The following is a 21,495-nucleotide window of genomic DNA, read 5'->3' as shown; positions in this document are numbered from 1 at the left end:
TAGAAATAAGGTTAGGTCAAAGTTCCCGTAGTATTTCGACAGTCAAAAAGGTCCAGGCTGGGGGTCAGGGTATCTTTTGGTCATTTGATTTTCATTTCATAAAAAGGTATTAAAAAACAAAAAACGAATGGTTATTTGATTTTCGTTTTAAAATACAAAATTTGAAATTGAAATACAGGGCGTTTTTTTCCTTTTCCTAGTCAAAAGGGGATGTGTGACAAAATGACTTTGGAACATCTGTTAATATTAATATTTACAGTCTATGCTTTGGAACCCTACTCTGATGATGCTTGAGCGGACTTTTATTTCAAAATGTCACATTTATTTATTTCCCTCTCCCTGCCTCCCTCTGACTCTCCGTCTCTTAGCTTAGTACCGGCATTATGCAACATGACCCCACACAAATTACAACAGAAACTCTTTCAACTGATCTAGTCTCATAAAAGTCTCCGGTGCTGGGTCTAATATTTGCTGCTGCCGTTTTCTTCAAGTAGCAGCTATCAAGCAGCTAGCCATCTATCAGCCCATTGTGACCATAGGTTGCCTCATTTATTCATTTCAAGATGTATTTCATAGCCATATTTGCCATATGCAAAAAAACGGAGAATCAGTAGCTCAGGAAGTTGGGGTACAAGTTTCCCTCAACAGCAGAAGAATCAGACGCTGCGAAGCGGAAGCTAACTTCAGCATGGTGTAAGATGAGTACATACAGTCTATGGTGACATCATGTTTGAGCCATTTTCAGCCCAAAATCTCCTCACATTTCTTGCAGAAAATCCTCTTGCACCCCCACTTCCCTGTGATATGCACACAGAGATTTCTGCACATGACAGGCCTTTTTTCCGGCATGTCTAAAATCATCAGAGTAGGAATCCAAAGTCATTTTAGCCTGTGCTGAAAGCAACACTGGTACACTGGCACTGTTGCCTTGGAAATGACAACATCCGGTCTCAGAATATTTCATTTCTGTTTTCTAGTGATTTTATTATTTTATTTTGTTATATGAAATAGAAAATGAAAATCAAAGCAGATTTTACATTTCTCTCATCCCCTTTTGACAATGAAAAGGAAAAAGCACCCTGTATTTCAATTTTCAAATTTTGTATTTTAAAACAAAAAACAAATAACCATTTATTTTTTGTTTTTTAACACCTGTTTATGAAATGAAAATCAAATGACCAAAAGATACACTGGCAACCAGGGGCTCCAGGCCGTGAGGGGGGCCAAAGGCTTCATGTTTACCGTGTGGTGATTAGTGTGGGGAAAAAATAAATAATGAAACTGTAATGACCTATTCAAAAACAATTGACAGTTTATAAGCAACAGACCATTTAAAGTAGTTTGCCTTGTGGTCCAGCAGAGGGCACTCTTAAGCTTCACTATCATCTGGAACTATTGAGTGCCATTTGTACGGTGGCCCTAAAGTGCAAATCACAACAGCAAATAGAAAAACGCAACAGCAAATCATAAAACACAATGGCAAATAGGAAAACACAACGGCAAATAGGAAAACACGACAGCAAATAGGAAAACACGACAGCAAATATGAAAACACTTCAACAAATCATAAAACACGACAGCAAATAGGAAAACACGACAGCAAATGTGAAAACACGACAGTAGAGGATGGACCCTCCTGATTGGACAGACGGACTGTCTGTCTTTTAACAGGAAGGAGAGGTGAAAAACACGGAAAAGCGCCTACTTTTAACAGAGAGACAGTCCGTCTGTCCTTTCAGGATGCTCCTTCCTCTGCTAGATAGGCCCTACCTTTTCCGGTAGAAGTTAATGCCGTTTTGTTTTCGTTTTTACATATTTGCTGTCATGTTTTCCTATTTGCTGTCGTGTTTTCATATTTGCTGTTGTGTTTTCATGTTTGCTGTCGTGTTTTCATATTTGCTGTCGTGTTTTCCTATTTGCTGTCATGTTTTCCCTATTTGCCGTCGTGTTTTCCTATTTGCCGTCGTGTTTTCCTGTTTGCCGTCGTGTTTTCATATTTGCCGTCGTGTTTTCATATTTGCTGTTGTGTTTTCCTATTTGCCGTCGTGTTTTCCTATTTGCTGTCGTGTTTTCCTATTTGCTGTCGTGTTTTCCTATTTGCTGTCGTGTTTTCATATTTGCTGTCGTGTTTTCCTATTTGCTGTCGTGTTTTCCTATTTGCTATCGTGTTTTCCTATTTGCTGTCGTGTTTTCATATTTGCTGTCGTGTTTTCCTATTTGCCGTCGTGTTTTCCTATTTTCCGTCATGTTTTCCTATTTGATGTCGTGTTTTCATATTTGCCGTCGTGTTTTCCTATTTGCCGTCGTGTTTTCCTATTTGCCGTTGTGTTTTATGATTTGCTGTTGCATTTTTCTATTTGCTGTTGTGATTTGCACTTCAGGACTACCGTAATTTTGACCTATCAGTAAACTAATAAGTAACTAAGGAAGTTAATGAATAAAAATGGAGAAGGACACTAGCGAGCATTTTATAAACTGAATTGATCAAGTTCTTGTGGTAACACCTGCATTATAACATAACCTTGTAGAGGGGCCCTGAATTAAAATCTAGTTTTAAAGCCATTGTTACTTAAATATTGTTCTTATGGTGCATTTTACTTAATACATCTGTGCTTAGTCAACTTCTAATTATTCATTACTAACAGCAGGTTAATCCAGACTTGTAAAAGGCAAAATTTTGAAGGATTAAAAGTCAGGGAGAATAAGACAATGTTGGCCTCTAGCATGGAAAGACTTACAATAATCTATGTGGAAAAAAGAGAGAGAGAACAATGGAAAACATCCATCTGAGACATACATGGTTGATTTGTGTATTCAAAAATTGGGCGGATGCAAACTGCTGATATGAAGGGGAAAAAACAGCCCGAGTGACAAATGTCAGCCTACATCCACAGTTAGACACACATTTAAAAACACAGTTTGCATGTAAAAATTGTAAAATAATAGAAACGTTTTTCTTTGACCTCTTTCGGCTGACAAACAACAAATTTGTACAATACTGCCATCATCTGTGTGTCCGCAGTCTCAGCATGTGAGGAGAGCATGTTGAGTCTGATTAATGTTGTGTGTGAAATGGTCTGATCGTCTAATATTCCAAATGACTTTGGCTGTCTACTCTGCTCAACAATCTAGCGTTACTTTCATCATTGAAAAATAACTTGCAATGCAATGATCTGTATCACATTTGATGCACTGATAATAAACCAGTGTGTAAATGACTGTAAATGAATACATCTTCTGTTTATTAAATCATACCATACATGCATTAAATTCAGTTAAATCCCTTTTGTACTGCAATACTGCCCTTTTCATGTAAATACATACAACATAGAGAATGTTTTGAATTCAGCATCACATTCACATCTGTGCCATACATGTACTAACTACTGTAGCTTTAAATGAAATGCGTAGAGTACCAACCCTTTCATTAACTCTCAGAGATACAAAGTCACAGATACACAGGCACAAGCATAGAATAGTGGTACAAAAATACTTCTCGTTTTCTTTTTTTAGAATATCTGGGTGATTTAATAAGAATACAAAACACTGTTTTAAAGCACTTTTCAAATGAAAATTTCAAGACTCAAATGTGTTCAGGAGACTTATTGTTAGTTTCTCAAATTAATTTTGATAGCCATAAATAATAACAAGAATAACAGAAAACAACCAGAGCCACGTCATTTTAAAGCTTGGAGCATGACCAGCAGGGCTTGGAGCCCGACCAGCAGGGCTTGGAGTATGACCAGTAGTGCGTGGGTCCTGGCAGCCTTTGGCGTTGTTATTTGGCTTTGCATTCTCAGGGTTTCCCTCAAAATGCACCGGCAGGCACTGATTGTCCAGCTCCTCACAGGCCAGGATCAGATGTTTGGTTTCCTCTCGGACGCTCTTGATCCCGCATGTCCCCTGTATACTCCTCACCGTGACAAAAGTGAAAGACTGCCGGCTTATGCACAGGTTGTCCTTGTACACTGCCCCCCCCTCGTTAGTACACACAGCCTTCACCCTGTCCAGGTCGCTTGGGTGCAGGAAGGACTGGGTGGGTCTTTCACAGCCCCCATTATTCTTAATGTACTTCTCCCATTCGTTCTGGTCCAGAGAAGTAGGAGTACCAGCACGAATGTGGCGTTTGGTGAAGGTGCTGAAGCCGTTGTTCCATTTGGAGAGCTGGCAGGGAGCATCGTTTTTGGCAAATGTTTGATGACCCAGCAGGAGACAGACGGCAAGAGTGAGAAAAGCCCCGAGAGCAGCCATTACCTAGCAGTCCTAGAGGGAAACAAAGACTGCAAAGTTATAACAGGATTATAGGGGGAAAAAAAACACTGTACAGATTTTAGTAATCTATTACATCTTACTTTTTTCTGTTTTACTAAATAAGTGACATACAGTAAGTAAAAACAATGTGTGCAGAAGAGCAGAGTCTGACAAAGCCACAGCTGTCTGTCTGCCTGTGTACTGTTTTTAAACATGAAAGCAGGAGAGGGTGTAAAAAACAGCTGCTTGATGAGAGAACTTCCCTACCTTGTTTTTGCAGCAGTAGTCGCATACGTGAGCTACAAGTGACCTAAAAGTTCCAGATGTGAGATCTTTTCTTGTATCCTTCAGTTGCACTTCCACATTTCACTTCCTTTGTGAGCGAGTGGGAGTGGCCCCAACAGTGTGTGCATTACTTAAATATGTCCACACGTCTGTGCTTTAGAGCATGGGGAGACGGGGATCCAGTTACAGCCTCCAGTGAGCTATTTTTGGGATGCTTCACTGTGTGTGTGTGTGTGTGTGTGTGTGTGTGTGTGTGTGTGTGTGTGTGTGTGTGTGTGTGTGTGTGTTGTTTTGGCCATTAGGGCTTCAAAGATTACTATTGGATGTGTCTTCACTCTTACATCCACATGTAAGATGGTTATTAATGGAGTGAGAAATGTGGAAAAGTCTCTGATCGGAAACAGTTAAATTAAAAAGTATTGCTGTCTATGTTTTAGCATATATATACCTTCAGGCTTAACCTTTTAACTGCATGTACTAAACATAAAGAGAGATATTTAGTATATTTTCTGCTAAATATGCCCAAATAGGGGCATCAAAATCATGGTAATTTCCAGTTAGATCTACAGTAATTCATCCTTTTATTCTGTATTTATATTCTCTAATATTAATAAATAATAAAATTGTTTGAGATTTAATTAAAAAGGCCAAAATTAAAAGTGGTCAAAACAAATGTGACTGACGGTTGACACATGGTTATACACTTCATATGGTTTTATTCAGTTTAATCTAATATGGAAAACATATCTTTTATGTCTAACTGATAATATTAATTCAATTCAATTTTAATTCAATTTTATTTATAGTATCAAATCATAACAGTTATCTCAAGACACTTTACAGATAGAGTAGGTCTAGACCACACTCTATAATTTACAAAGACCCAACAATTCCAGTAATTCCACATTAAGCAAACAGTAACATGATATTTAATACAAATAAATTCAAAAATGAGTTTAATGGCATCATAATGGCATCACCTAAAACAGACAAAAGTAGAGCAGTGGGCTTCCAAACTGAAGAAAAAACAATGCTTTCATAAGTAAAATAGTAAATACGTAAGAAATATTAATACACATAGAACTAAGAAATACATATATAAATGTGTAATAAGTTAATTAGACATTTTACTGTCTCCTCTGTTTTTGTTTTTTCTTTCTTTGTGCAGTTAATTTAATTTAATTAATTTAATTTAGTATTTCTCAAACCCCCGAATTAGAGATTTATTGTAATTTTGATAAGCCAGTCACGATTCTGAGACAAATCAAATGCTTTGTTTAATGTATCCACAGTCTGTATAGTTACAGTGGTGCTCATAAGTTTATGAACCCATGCTAAAGTTGACTAAAAAGAGGAATAAAAAATTATATTTTTGAAATTGATCTTAATGCCTTAATTTAAAAAAATGAGGAAAAATCCAACCTTTAAGGACACCAATTTTCTTTGTGAATGAATAATGTATCGTAAATAAATAAATAAATGTTCTTACTTAAAATACAGGGGGCCTAAGTGAGTACACCCCTATGTTAAATTCCCATAGAGGCAGGCAGATTTATATTTTTAAAGGCCAGTTATTTCATGGATCCAGGATACTATGCATCCTGATAAAGTTCCCTTGGCCTTTGGAATTAAATAGCCCCACATCATCACATACCCTTCACCATACCTAGAGCTTGGCATAGTTTTATTTTAGTTAGCCTAATAGCTGGTTTGATTTGCATTGAGAGATGATTTTATGGAAAGTACCCCATGCCAATCTCTAGGTATGGTGATGGGTGATGATGTGGGGCTATTTTAATTCCAAAGGGTACAAGCGGCCGAAATGGGTTTCATCAGGAGGGTAGCTGACGTCTCCCTTAGAGATAGGGTGAGAACCTCAGTCATCCGTGAGGAGCTCGGAGTAGAGCCGCTGCTCCTTCGCGTCGAAAGGAGCCAGTTGAGGTGGTTCAGGCATCTGGTAAGGATGCCCCCTGGGCGCCTCCCTAGGGAGGTGTTCCAGGCACGTCCAGCTGGGAGGAGGCCTCGGGGAAGACCCAGGACTAGGTGGAGGGATTATATCTCCAACCTGGCCTGGGAACGCCTCGGGATCCCCCAGTCAGAGCTGGTTAATGTGGCTCAGGAAAGGGAAGTTTGGGGTCCCCTGCTGGAGCTGCTACCCCCGTGACCCGATACCGGATAAGCGGACGAAGATGGATGGATGGATGGATGAAATAAAATGTTTCTCTACTGACACATGAATGAAGTTCTGGCATGAAGTAAGACTCAATCAAAAGATTGAAGTATTGTGTCAGCAACAAGTGATTGGTGTTAAAAGTCTTAATCGATTTGGAAGTCTTATGAAATAGACAAATCAATTGCAGGCTGTTAACTGTATTTAACTTTTAAAATTGTTAACCAGAGTTTACTAGATTGTTTACTAGCTCGCTTTAGATCATTTATATCTCAAGGGGATCTAATGGACAAATATTTCACAAAGGTTCTTAAAACATTATTGCTGCAATGTACCACAAGAAGAAGACAGGAAACATGGTTGGATCTTCGAAGCTTGTAGTTTGTCTCCTTGTTGTCTTTGGGGTTCTGTCAACAATATGTGGAGGTTTTTTGTAAAATCGTTGTTTTTCTTTGCTTCAGATTAAACGTTGCATTGTTGCAGTCCAGTACAATATTTTCCTGCTTAGAATTAACTTTTGGGAAATGTGGTCAGGACAACACACACACACACACACACACACACACACACACACACACACACACACACAAAGAAATCAAAGCAGGTGAGGTTGCCATTCAAGTATTTTAATGAGGTGCCCATGTTGACGAGTTATATACAGCAACAACAAAAAAATCAATCAGATAAAGATATGTGGCACCAAAAACAGTGTTTCCAATAGAATGAGAACATGTACATAAATATAACTCATCCATTTACAATATAATGCGCTATATTGACTTTAGAGACTTTGAACTAGAAGTTTGGACAGCATCAGTTTATACATAGCACTGTAAATCCCTTAAAACCTTCATCGTAGATTTCCATTTGCTAGGACCATCTGTGTGTCAATGTTTAAGTCCAGGGGCAAAAGAAAATAATAATATTACATTGAGTATGAATACACAGGTACATATTACATAAGTCTATTACATGGTATACAATGTAGTGTGCGTGTGTTTCAAGGCAGGAAGATGAAATAACGGTCGAACGTGAAACAAAAAACAAAATATATTTTACAAAGTATTTACATGAACCAATAATGCATCCCTGGCATTGCAAGAGCAAACATAACGACTCAGAGCCACTGATGTATTTACATCTAGTGCTTCACATGCAAACTGAAAAAAAACCAACACATCTGATACCAACATCGCTGAATTTGGGTGGGAGAAAAAATACTGTAAACAGTGAAGTGATCGGGGCAGCAGGTGATTTGTTCTGTGTCCAGTTTACTATGTAAAATGTTTTTCCTGTTGCCTTTTGTAACTGATGAGGAAAAACATGTTGGATCAGTGATAACATTATTGGCAAGAGGGAAGAAGAGGGTGTTTTACATGTGTCTGGACTGATGCCCTAGGGCTCAGTCTGAGGAGACGGTGAGGGTTCTTCTTTCTTTTCTGCTTTAGGGGTCGAGTTCAGAGCCATGTCTTGTTTTTTGTCTTTCGCTTTCTCTGGCCCCTTCATCCTGAAACATGAAAGGGAAGAGTCATTCCCACTGAGTCTAACGTATGCTGGAAGTATGCTGTCAGTGTAGTTTGTAATGTTGTCCAGCAGAGGTCCTTATATGTTAAAGAAAGCATGGAAGGTTGTGCATGAGTTAAGGGCATAAAATAACTAGCGGAGCCCGAAATGTTGTTCAGTTAAAGTCCACCATGAGATAATTTTAGGCCTCCAAGACTGACAGATATTATATGATAATTAGGTGGAAAAATAAGTAGCAGTCATGTTATAATAAACAAAGAGGGAAGACATGTGTTAACATGGACATGGCTGCATCCCTTCTCCATATTGGTTTGAATGTCCACTGGAGGCATTTCAGAAGTGCAGACCTTTACAATACAGTTTTTAGTTGTTTGGCCCGGCATGATTTCATGTGTTTTCATGTTTCGGTATTGACGGAGCTAGAACATCTGTATCCAGTGAACGCTGGGGGTTTTACGCTGTCATTTCACTGCATCAATAGCCAGCTAGTCTGACTCAAAAGATGTAGGCCTACATTGCTGGGATAAACCCTGACCTGCCTGATCCCTCCCCTCTCGCTATTTCCACTATTGGCCGTTAGCGCTGCCCAGGATGGTTGTGATTGGTTTAAAGAAATACAAACAAGCCAGAGCGTTTTTTCCCCTATCCCAGAATAGATAGGTGGAGTAGCTCGACCATACTCCATCGCTGACACAGTGCTGTGGAGATCTGGCAATGGAAGACTAACGACTAGAATAACCAGCTGACAAAACTTTCATACCTAAAACTTTAGGATTAAAGGATTATTCTTTTAGTTTTAAGGCTACTCATGTGAAATAAGTTCTAAAACCACAGGCAACACTGTGGGAATTCCCCAAGGCATCCCTAAAAGTTTATAAAGTAAATATATATAATACTATTTCCCTTACAGTCTGTGGAATGTCTTTAAGCACTACTATTAAGAGAGGTGTTAAAGAAGGGGATAAGTCACTATAGGGGGGTGGTTAAGGCAAAGACATGAGGTCAGGAATGTAACTCTTAGAAGTTAAGGTTTTGAGGTCAAAAGTTGTAATTTTGAAACGTTGACCTTGACATGGGAGCAGGCCGGTTACTGGGTAGGACGTCCCAGCTAGAGGTAGAGCTGTCACAGATCAAAAAATAAAGAATCACATAACCAAAACAGAGAGAAAAACTTGGATTTAACATTTCAAAGCGACAGTGTGCAAAATGTTAAAAACTCACTCTCTCTCCCTCCTCCGCTCTTATTAGATAGAAGGATTGGAGGTGACATTTTAAAGTAATTGCACACAGCTGATTGACATTATGAAAGCCAGTGGTTCCCAAAGGGGGATGTAGGGGCACTCTGGAGGCTCCCTGGAACATATATGGGAACTTTGGGAACCCCTGATTAAAGCAGTGGAGAGGTTAAATCACTGACTGGTGGGGACCCACCACATACCTTCATTAATCTGTGGTGATTATGAGAGAAAATATTGGGAAACAGCCATGTTATTGCAGCAGAGGTCAGAGAATCAGATTATCCTTAGCGCTGATCTTAGGGTTGCTTTTAACTTTAATGGTAAAACCTTACAAAGAGGATTATACATTTACTGGTATTTCTATTATAGAGTCCAGCCAACACAATGCCAATAATGCTATTTGACTGTTTTTTCAAAGAAAGCTGTTTTTTAAATCAGGACTCATCAAGTCATTGTATCTCACTTGTCTCTCGTTGATGCTTGAAGAGCTTTCCTGACCCAAACTTTTTTATCAATTTATATCAATAAGGGTATTGGTTTTGATGAGGATGGCTTACATTTAGCTATTAAATAACTGTGAACAAAACCTGGATTGAATAGGATCTTTTACAAAAATAAACTTGCTCTCTGGTGAACACACTACAAAATACAAAATTTTACTTATTGGCTGAAATATATACCAATACCAATTGTGATGAGCCAAAATCAGCCAGTAACATAGGTCATGTCAGACTCTGATTTACATCAGGGTTTTAACATAAATCTCCCTGCAGTATGCACACATGACTTTTAATTTCTTGTCAAATTAAATGGTATTTCAATAGATTACTATAATATATTTCCATCTTTTCTTCAATAACCCTTTGTTCATCTTGGTATTGATCTAAGATCTGCGCTTAAGGATATCTGTCAAGCACAAGATGAAGAAGAAGTCACACTGTCAGTGTAAGTTGTGCTTCCTTGTCAGTAATGAGAGCAGGTAAACCACCTGTTTACCGCGACTGATTCACGGTGGAGGAGTGTAAAAAATCTGTCAAGAGATAGGAGATGGAGAATGAGAAGAGACAGGATACTTTCACAGTGACAGCTCCCACAGTTTTCTGCAGATCGCCCAGTTAAACCAGAACAACAGCAGACTGCTGCAGCCATTGGAAGAAACAGAGAAATGGCCGAGCAACGAAGCTAAGCTTCTTACCGTATGGTCTTTACGATGAAGCGAATGATTACAGCCAGACCTACACAGCCACACATCACTCCTATTACTATAGCTGTGACTTCACCTGCAGAAGGAGAAAAAAACCCAGAGCTTTTTAATTATTTAGAGTATTGAGTGATCATCATTAGCATCGGCCCGATAGTTACTTTGTTGTTTTTTTGCAAAAACATGCAGAAAAATCCCATGTAGTCTTACCAGAAGAGAGCTCCTTTCCTGATTCTACAATAAAACAAAAACAAAAGATTGAATAAATTGTTAACAAATCACAGTAAATGTTAGTGCATACGCTTTTATATGTTGGTTTAGCTCAGCAGAATCTGCTGTTCAGCTGTTATGTCTAGTCAGTTCTGCTGCCTTTGACAACAGTGCTGATATCACAGGCCTTCCAGTTCAGTCACTCACTACAATGAGCACTTTACACAAATTCTTTCTCCTTTGTCCTTGTCTACCACTCTATCTCCCTCTTTCACGTCTCTGTCTCTTTTTTCTCTCCCTTTTTTCTCAGTTAGACTCTTGTGATAACAATGGAGTCACTGTTTAGTTTTTGCAAATCCTTTTCTCTAATCAGCTTGCAACAAACAAACAAACACTGCTCTCCCTCGATGTTCCACCCCTTCCCCCCTTTATTTCTGTCTCTCTCTCTATTCCTGCCATCCAAAGGCTCTTTTCACTCAGACAAAGTCACCGGTAATCCTTAATATTTGCACATTTTTCTCCACATTCCACTTGTCATTCTAACCGTGGATTGTGCTAATTGCTAGCTTTGGTCCACATGGCCTCCCACTGGCTTCTTATTATGGTTTGTATTACGAGCAGCATGCTGACATTACAATTCACCAAAGTAGACATGTGGTTAGGCTAAATTCACAGCAGATTGGCTGTGACATTTTGCAGCTTCAAATTTGTGCAATCTGAACGGATAAACTCTAAGAATATACTTAAATATTACACTAATCAGGTAATATTTGAAAAAAAAAATTCTGGTAAATGTCTGATTCCTAACACAGCATGTGCGTATCCTTTATGTCAGCAGTCAACATGATGATGAATTCTCTCTTCCTATATGCTCTGTCTGTCTAACCTGCAGTGAAGGAGGTGAAGACGACCCTGTGGTTGAGCGGCTGTGTCGCGCGGTAGTTGTCCTGCAGCAGCATTCTGTCTGGATCTTCGACTTTACTGGTGTAAAGTATCGTCTCCATCTTTAGCAGCTGGAGTGGAGAGATGAAGAGGAGAGGGATGGGGAAAAATAGTTACAGTCCTGAGGCACTACATTTAAACCAGAAAGTAAGTGACCAATTTAGCAGTGTTATCTCAAAGACAGAAATACAGTAAAAGTCACTGAGTAAACTAATTCAGTGAGCAAATGTCAAGTCATGTTAACAAGTGTTTGCACTAATGTAGTTGTAACTAGGTGGATATTACTTCCTATATAAATGTGGACTGTGCATAGATGACGTGTGGATGAGAGTAGAACGGACAATGAACCGTTTGCCATGGTCGTTTAAGAAAATGGTTCTGCTCAGCACTGTGCATTGACTACAGAAATAGAATGAGTTAGCTACACAGTCAGAATGTTCTACTCTAATGCTAATTCTGTAGAGCAGTGACACACAATGTATGGCGGTAGTGATTAAAAAACATTCTTCACCACCGTTCAATAATTTCATTTTTAACATGAACAGACAAACAAACCATTTCACATATTCATATTAAAAGGTACCCCAAAAGCACAGTTTGTTTATAATGTAACTTCTACTTTAAACTTATTACATACGAGCCTAAAAAAAGGAATTAATGAGGAAATTTTTGTAAGATGAAATCTTCCACTAAAGAAAACCCACTGACAATTGCTGCACTTAAACAACAAACATTACAGCAAATCCACCAATGCCATCAATGCAAAGGAAAGAAGAAGAAAATTCTCAGTTTAAAGTAATTTACACTAATGCACATGAATGTACTGTATTTCCATCTCTGCTGCAATTAGGTCATAATTGATGAGAGAATATCTTTTTTCTTTTTTTGCACTTCTTATTATAGGATTATATATAGGATAGGATTATTCCATTTACAAATTGGGAAATTAAATGCTTGGTGGTTTGATAATGTAGCATGTAAGCTCAAGAATATAATTTATGAGGCCAATAATCAGCAGTTGTAGGTTAAAACGGTGAAATAATTTAAGTGACTGGCCACCACTGCCGACCCGCCAACTGGAGGACGTTGTGGTTCAGGGTTGAACCGTCTGATGAAAGTTGGACGCCACCTGACGACATCTTCTCCTGGCCGAAAGCTACAGTCAGAAGAAAGTGACTGAAGGTGTTAGATTTATCTAACAGTAATGATTAAACTTCTGTTATGTAGATAGTCTGTGTTGGGCCAATACAGAAAAAGTGTTCATCTTTTATCTAGGCATTAGACAACATTTCAATACATGTTGGATCAATTTGTCTTATAGAAGATCCATCATGGATCAACAATGCAATCAATGTCTGCATCAAAGGTGTACACTGAGTTGAGGTTTGTAGGGTCTACTTCTGTACGCTTTAGATGAGTCTCGGTGTCTCTGCTTCACCTGTGCCTTTGAGATTTGAACCCTCTCATTGAACAATGTCCAGATCACACTCTGGTAGCAGGGCGGCGTTGTTAGGGAGCCATTGTAGCGATAGTAGCGACCCAGATCCTTAGGGAGCAGTGACTGGATGTCAAAGGCTGGGATGGACACCTTCTGATCTGCCAGTGGGTGGAAGGAGGAGAAAAAGAGTATGTGAGGTCTTATATATACTACTCAAATATGATCAACATTTGTTTTTTAAAGAGTTAGTTGTAGCAGGACACAGAAGAAAAACAACTGATGTGCTGAGTTCATCTCTCCATTATTGTCCCATCAGTATCTTAAATTCCCAAAGCAATGTGTTTCTTTTTATGTTTTGCTTCAGAACAAAATATGTAAAAATAATAATAATAATAATAATAATAATAATAATATGTAATAAAAATGGAAACTGCAAATTACTGAGTAGAAACAGATCTAAGCTATTCACTAACCTTTTAAAATATTGTTTAATTTAGAAGAAAACAAACGTTCATAAATCACTCAATTTTAAATTAAATGTAAAGGAAGTGTGTGCCAAACAACAAAATGTGTTTTATATCAATTTCAAGTAGACCTACCAGCATGTCTGATGCGGCTCAGGTAGTTGAGGATGTTGTTAAATGCCAGGTTGGTCTCCTCACCTGTCTGGGAAACCAAAACTCAGGCTTAAATGTTTATTACATTGCTCAAAATACAACTAATGCTATTGTTTACTAGCGTTGCTTTTATTACCACAATGAGAATTCCTAAAACAGCCAAGCCGTCACTCTGCGTCATTGCTGTGGACATGTTGGGGTAGAGCTCAGAGTTGTAGTGCACCACATGTAGCTGGAGAGAGGAAGAACACTATCAGTTTGTCCATTCACACTGGTGAGAAAGAGAAAGATATCCTGGTTTATCCTCGTGACAGCTGAGGGTTCAAAGAAGAGAGAGAGAGGGAGAGACTGAGCGAGGGAAGGCTGCGTGCAACTCAGTTTCCTTCTGAGAGTATGACCGCACAAAAAAATAAAGAGCGATGAGGAGACTGATGGGAATGAGAAAGAGAATAATTGTCTCATTATGTAATAAGACCACTCATGCATGACAGGTTCCATTTTTTTTATTGTCCTCTCCTTCATTTTGTTTGTGATTTTTTTTTTCTTTCTTATAATTTCATCGACTCTGCATGATTTTTGTCTTTTTAGTCTGCTTAAATTCCCTCTCGCCTCCTCTTCTTCCAACTGCTCACCCCTGAAGAAACCTTGTGTTGGCGAACCCAGACAGTGACAGATGGAGAGGAACTGAGGTGCAGCTTGCCTTCCCTCCTTACTCCATTTTCTCTCCACTCTTTCTGCATCTTCGCCCCTCCCTGCAAAGGTTATTCAATTGCTACAAGTTTTATGTCTTCCTGTTTTTTTTCATCAACTGCAATCTGTCCCAAAACGTGATCGTCTGTTGCTCATCTGTTTCTGCACCCATCTCCAACCAAGCTGACGCAGCTATAACAGATTTGTGTGCGTGTGTGTGTGTGTGTGTGTGTGTGTGTGTGTGTGTGTTCTTGTTTAACTGTATTCGTGGGGTCCAATAACTGGGAATACAGCATACTTGTGGGGTCCGGACAGCTTTGTGGGGCCAAAATGCTGGACCCCACAACTTTAAAGGGCTGTTTGAGGGTTAAGACTTGGTTTTAGGATTATGGTTAGAATTATGTTATGGTTAGGGTGAGGGTAAGGGTTAAGGTTAGGCATTTAGTTGTGATGCTTAAGGTTAGGGTAAGGGGCTAGGGAATGCATTATGTCAATGATGAGTCCCCTGTGTGTGTGTGTGTGTGTGTGTGTGTGTGTGTGTGTGTGTGTGTGTGTGTGTGTGTGTGTGTGTGTGTGTGTGTGTGTGTGTGTGTGACACAGGGAGAGTCACAGGAGAGAAGAGAGTACATGTAGCAAGAAAGAAAGGGACTCAAACTTCCTTTAGTTCCACCATAACCCCATCTTTCAATTCATTGCAACAATCCTACCCTGTCTGTGGAGTGACCATTTGTCCCTACTGAACACATTCTTTTCAATCTTGAAAATAAATGGCATGCACAGTTTCTCAAAGGCCACAGTAATGTATTCAATTAGCTTGTTTTATTAGTTTAAAACCTTAAGACATTTAGTTTACTGTCTCATATAACCAAGAAAAACAGCAAATCATCACGTTTAGAAGCTAGAACCAGGGAATGTTTGTCAATTTTGCTGGAAAAATGACAAAACAATTAACGGCTTCATTTTCTGTCGATCGACTAATCAATTAATCAACTAATTGTTGCGGGTCACAAATATTTACAGCTGGGTACTGTAGCTTTTAGCAAACCATTACTCCAACTGGAGTAAACTATGTATTTGTTGGAGACCATTTTCAACTGCGGATTAATACAAATTTGGTGAGTATGTATTTATTCGATCACATATTGCGTTCACAATAATGTGAACAAAATGTTAAGGCTTTACTTGCTGACCGGTGTACTTTGCTTGAATTCAGACTTTCATGTCAATCCAATGGAAGCTTGTGTGTCCAGTAGAAATATATTCATACACTGGTAAAATCGGCAGTGTGATCCATTTTGTATCTGCTGTCAAATCTTTGTATAATTATAAAGGCTCAATTAAATCACACTTATTGCCACAAGTTAGAAATTTAAATACCAGTTGGCAACCTGGTTCATCTTAATTTTTTAACCCTTTTTCATCCTCCTTCATTTTGGACTTTTGATTCAGAGTCAAAGCTTTTTAAAGTATTTTTTTTATTTTGCCTTGGACATTGTGGTACATCTATTTGTGTTTTTTTTCACCATTTAAATAAAATCAGAATTGTCATAATCACAAGTGGTACACTCTCAGTTTATATTTTTGTATAAATTATTATTATATTACAATTATTACACTACTTGACCGCCCCTTTACGCTATCATAACTGGGTTTTAATATTTACAGTGAGCTGTGTTTGAACGTACCTCTGCATCGGCACTCAGTCCGTTGATGGTGTGTTCACTGCCCCCGTGACTCGGGCCGCCGCTGCCCCAGTGGAGGTGCATCTGCACAGCTGTAAAGAGCCAGGGCAGCCCCCCCAGTCCCATCCAGTCTGGCAGGTCAATGACCGCTGAGAGAAGAGCAAAACAAGAGCTGACTTTCTCTCTCTGAGTTCAACAGACAAATGGTAAACGATAACTGGACAAGAAATAACTCTGTGAGCATATGAGAAGAATGAGAACAATTTGTGAAAAATCTATATAAAAATCTCAAAATTTAAACTAATCTCCTGAATTTGTAAATGGAGAGTGAAAGTTTTGCTGCCAGGTTTTGATTGAGGTTGGTGCACTATAAACAGATCAACTACCTGGGAGACGGCTAGCTGCCATGGTTACCTGTGTGTCCGTTGTTGTACAGAGTGAAGGGCTTGTTGCCGTGCTGGCTGTAGCCCAGTGGGGTCAGAGGGATCAAACTAGGGTCATATTTAGTCTGGGTGGTTACCACATCAACAGGGGACTGAGAAGTACCACCACAGTCGGGGAAATACTGCGACCACTCGGACTGACCCACCAAGCCTTTGACAAGAGAAAAGACAGAAAACCGTGATCTCACCAAATCACACAGCCCACTGGCTCCCAGTGAAAAGCCTCTATTGATCAGTCTCTTATTATACAAGACAATTATTCTTGTTCTCTTTAGGTTCACAGGCTCGTGGTGGTGAATTTAATGAAGAGTATAATAAAAATAAATAGGTTATCACAATGATCATAATAGGCAGTGGAAGTACATACAACATATCTGTGACTGCACAAGGCTTTTTTTTTTATGTTTGAGCCATTCGAGTTATAAATGATGAACAATGCTCTCTTTGCTGTTGATAGTATTATAAAATGAACAGAAAAATATTGAGAAAGTAATTGAGGGAGATGAGAGTGAATCAGGCTCTGGTTCACTGAGTAAAAAAGAAACTAGTCTCCCATTGCATAATAAAAGAAAGTTAGAGAAAAGAGTGAAAGAAAAAGAGAGTGACGTGCGAGTAAAAAAATCTGAATTTCAATTGCAAGCAGAGGAATGCTTTAGAAAACAGACAACACAAAAAAATGTGTCTGCAGTGTGCAAAGAAACTTATCAAATCATATATTTGCAATTGCAAATGTTAAAGTTGTTAAAAACAAGCGTGTATGTTTATGAAAAAAAGATGAAGGAAAAGTTATAGACCGAATAAACCCCACAATGCAAGAACGGTGCCATGCTTGTGAGACAGATCATGTTTTGGTTGGTGATTCAACCCCCCAATCTGTTATCTGCCCCCTGCCCCTCACTACTCTCCACAGCAAAGCCCACCACCATGACCCAACTTCAAAAGAGAGTCCTGCGGCCCGCTACTGGTCACCATGGAGGTCTCCATGGTAACCAGAGGCCGACAATTCTGTGCCTCTGTGCATGTTCTACCTCTCCTAGCATGCCATCCCGGTCCTGAATGCAGACAGGGACAAAGACACACACACACACACACACACACACACACACACACACACACACACACACATGCAGATTCACTCACTCAAAGCATGATCAGGAAATGATGGAATGTAGGACTGACTTTCCCTCAATTACTTTACATAACCAACTCCGTCTGTGGAAAGAAACCACGTAATCCTGCTCTTTCGTGTGACAAAATGTTGTGCATAACAAAACTGACTTTCCACTTCAGCTAACGCTCAGCGAGGGCCACATCATGCAATGCTGTGTCCCACAACATGCCACACACACACCCTCAGTCCATATTATAGACTTTGGATTAATCCCAGTGACTTTTATTTTCAAAGTCTTGACAAAAAGACAGGTTAAACCCATCTGAATGCAAGACACATGTCAATAAACATATTGACAACCAGTCCAAGATTACACCACATGTTTCTGCACAATACACTTGCTTCCCTATCTACTATAATAATGCCCAAATGGCCTGGCATGTATAGATACCAGTTTGCTCCAGTCACAGCTTCTACAGTTTGCTGTGTATTCTGCATGTACTGTAGATCGGTGTAGCTCTCCTGAATACATGCAGAGAGTGGGGGTCTGTGTGCCCCATTCATTCCCACAATGTCATTGTTCACGGCATAGGCAGCCAGTGTGCGTCCACAACACAATACACACATAGGTTATTGTGCGCTGCTACAATACAGGGCACGATTTGGTATGCTTTTGCTTCATCCCGTCCCATCTCCCTCTCTCTGACGGGCACCCTCTCTCTGCCTTTTTCTTGATTTCTTCCTCTCTATCGCCCTCCACCCCTTCATCATCTCTGTGTGACTGCTGTGCTCATGCCAGCTTGTTGAACTGTAACTAATACTGACAGAAAGAGAAGTAGAGAAAAACGGAGGGTGAGGGGCTAGGAGATATGAGGGGGGAAAGCACAAATCCTTACACTTACAGGAGCTTTTATGATAGTTTTAATATTTTAGAGATACATGTTTAACATGCGAAAAGACTGCATATGAGAAGTTTCATCGAGATAGTTGCAATTATTTTCAGTAAACTTCAACAAAAAGAATCAATCATATCAAATGCTAATCCGTTATTACAGAATTGACTTCTGGATTTTGCTTGTGGTCTATAAAGCTTTTAATAGCCTAGCCCCAAATTATACAGTATGTCTGACATAAAATGTATCTAAATCATATGTTGTATGTTGTTGTTGTTTGTCTTTTTTTATCATCATCTTTTACTCTTTGAATCGCCTTTGCATGAGATTTTCCTCTACAAATAAACTTGAACTCACCAGTGTAGGTCCAGGTAACTTCCTCTGAAAAAGAAGAAAAAAATTCAAAATTCTTATTCTTAGCCAGTTCTTTAAGTTCACAGTGGTTCTAAATTTGATTTTTAACAAAAACTGACCACATTAAAAGCATCACATCTGTGGGATTAAATATTATATATGTTTACTTTCTCAACTATTTATGTTGTGTTTTCATCACTTTTTCTTCTTCCACAACCAGTGCTGCTTCTAATATCATTACAGTACAACTCTAAACAACAAGTGCACAAATACTACTAAAATCCAAGTGTAATTTTTGTATTTTTACTACAGCTCACACTGAACACCCAAACAATCGACAACAGCAATATCAAAGCAAAACAATCTTACATGATGCTGATTATTTTGTAGATTAAGACCTTACCAGCAGCAGGGGCAGTTGTCCACTGGAAACACAGAAGCATTAGAAGGATAAAAAGACCCAAAGAGTCCATGTTAGCCCTCCTTGCCCATACACAGAAATGAATAAAAGCGAACGAGGAGATGAGGAGAAAGTGAGAGAGAAAGAAAGAGAGAGGGATGGGGGGAGACCGACTGGGTCCAGCGATCCCACCTGCCACAGCTCTGTTAACAGCCAGAGTGGGGGTGTTACATGCCGGCTCCACTCTGGCATACAGGGCACCACAGCAGGTCTCAGGAAGAGAGAGATGAAGAGAAGAGAGAGAAAGAGTAGGCAGAGATGGAGATAAATCCGGGAAGCAAAGAGGGACCTGTGAGTGAGAACTAATTCAGTGTTAGGGTAAGAGGACAAGGAGGTTACTGCGTGGAGACAATGGATGGCAATAGGGGCCATATGACGCAAAAAAGCACAGATCACAGGGGAGAAATGTGTGAATTTGAGACGAGGTGTCTCACTTGCTAAACTTAAAAAACTTTAAAATGTTTCTAAATTCTTGCGAGAAAGTTCTTTCAGTTTGACAATAAATTAACTCTGACCTCATTTGTCCTCATAACTTTATTAGCAAATACCAGATATAAGAAGATTCAAGAGATGTATTTGCCATTTGCACAAGTAGAGTGCAGTAAAGGTAGATTGTAATTATTGTGCATATCTCTCAAAGTGAAATTAAATAAAAGCAATGAAAGGAGCTGAGAGAAACAGCAAAGAGAGGATGAGGGTGTATCACACAGTAGTTCCTGACTATATACTGCTTAAAACGAAGCAATAAACAATATGTGAGCAATCAATGAAAGAGCGATCTTCCTTTTTCAGATTGTTTTGAACACCATTGTACTTCAGCCTATACCAACATGTCAATATCTTTCATATAAATGTGAATTGTATATTTGCTCATTTATGGTCTACACTTTGTGAGGGACATCTTTTTTATACTACGTCTTATATTTCTTATATTAATTGTATTCTGTATTGTATTTTAATTTTTTGTTTTTTATTGAGTGCTTTGGTACAATCATTTTATTATATAGATTTTTGTGGTTTATATTAGGGCTGTCAAAATAACGCATTCATTTCGATTAATTAATCTGAGAAAAAATAATGCGTTAAAAAAAATAACGCAGATTAATCTATTCCATATTGACGTTTGACCCAGAGCCGTTCTAGCCACCATTGGACTGTAAAATGAAGGAGGGAGACGAGAATGCGCTGCCTGGATCATTGATTGGAACATTTACTTGTAAAAATCTTCTTCCTGCCAACCCTGGCTACCGAAATCTGCTGCCACTGATCTGTCTGCGCTTCTCTCTGATGCTCTGAAACACAAACACCGCTGCACATGACGCTAGTTAACACTATACTCGACAGCAGCTAACGTTAGCCTACCGCTAGCTAGTAGCTGGATTAAACACGGTTAAAATGCTGACAGCTAACGCTAAACGGTGTAAAGTTTGACTGTGTTTTACTGTAGAGGATTCAACACCGGTATGTAACAATCTGCAGCTGCCATCGGTAAAAACAACACAGACGGTGCGTCCAATGAAACTGGTAAACTACAGCCTCATGGTGCATTTGAAGTTATTGTAAATGTCCTTTTCCCATCTGGTGGTTGTTTTTGTCGTTCAACAGCAATTTACTAGTGAAATAAGTTATTGTTATGGTTATACATTATTATTAAATCATTTAATTTTGACCATATGGCCTTAGCAATAAACAAGCCATTCTTTAATGTCACCAACTGTAGTTTAGTACCCTTTCTTAAAAAGTATCGGTTCAGACACCGTTAATTATGTATGCGATTAATTTCAATTAATTAATCACAGAGTATGTAATTAATTAGTTTACATTTTTTAATCGATTGACAGCCTTAGTTTATATACATGTTAGAGGTCTGAATAGCTGAAACTACACAGTGAAGTACAGTACAGTAAAATGAGCCTTTTCTTTTTACCCGAGTAATCATCTTATGACCCCTTGTGGTTTCCCACCGCCATGTTTGGAAACTCAAAA

General features: G+C 39.0%; 1 protein-coding gene and 1 long non-coding RNA gene across 2 annotated transcripts; both read right to left on the bottom strand.

Moving 5' to 3' along the window:
* Positions 1 to 2,796: 2,796 nt before the first annotated feature.
* Positions 2,797 to 4,650, bottom strand: LOC144519596 (uncharacterized). Its single transcript, XR_013502124.1, has 2 exons — positions 4,519 to 4,650; positions 2,797 to 4,263 (listed from the first exon to the last, which is right to left on the bottom strand). It is a non-coding gene; the product is annotated as an uncharacterized LOC144519596 (long non-coding RNA).
* A 3,451-nt stretch (positions 4,651 to 8,101) lies between these two features.
* Positions 8,102 to 19,522, bottom strand: ca14 (carbonic anhydrase XIV). The gene is made up of 13 exons (XM_078251851.1): positions 19,453 to 19,522; positions 19,053 to 19,076; positions 16,663 to 16,842; positions 16,252 to 16,397; positions 14,013 to 14,108; positions 13,859 to 13,925; positions 13,260 to 13,417; positions 11,766 to 11,892; positions 10,880 to 10,903; positions 10,664 to 10,748; positions 10,457 to 10,498; positions 9,297 to 9,350; positions 8,102 to 8,213 (listed from the first exon to the last, which is right to left on the bottom strand). The coding sequence occupies exons 1-13, from the start codon at positions 19,520 to 19,522 to the stop codon at positions 8,102 to 8,104; spliced, it is 1,185 nt and encodes a 394-aa protein (XP_078107977.1).
* Positions 19,523 to 21,495: the final 1,973 nt, after the last annotated feature.

This window comes from Sander vitreus, chromosome 6 (genome assembly GCF_031162955.1).
Source record: "Sander vitreus isolate 19-12246 chromosome 6, sanVit1, whole genome shotgun sequence".
NCBI lineage: Eukaryota > Metazoa > Chordata > Actinopteri > Perciformes > Percidae > Sander > Sander vitreus.
The sequence above is the reverse complement of the archived record's forward strand: the minus strand, read 5'-3'. Positions and strand labels throughout refer to the sequence as shown.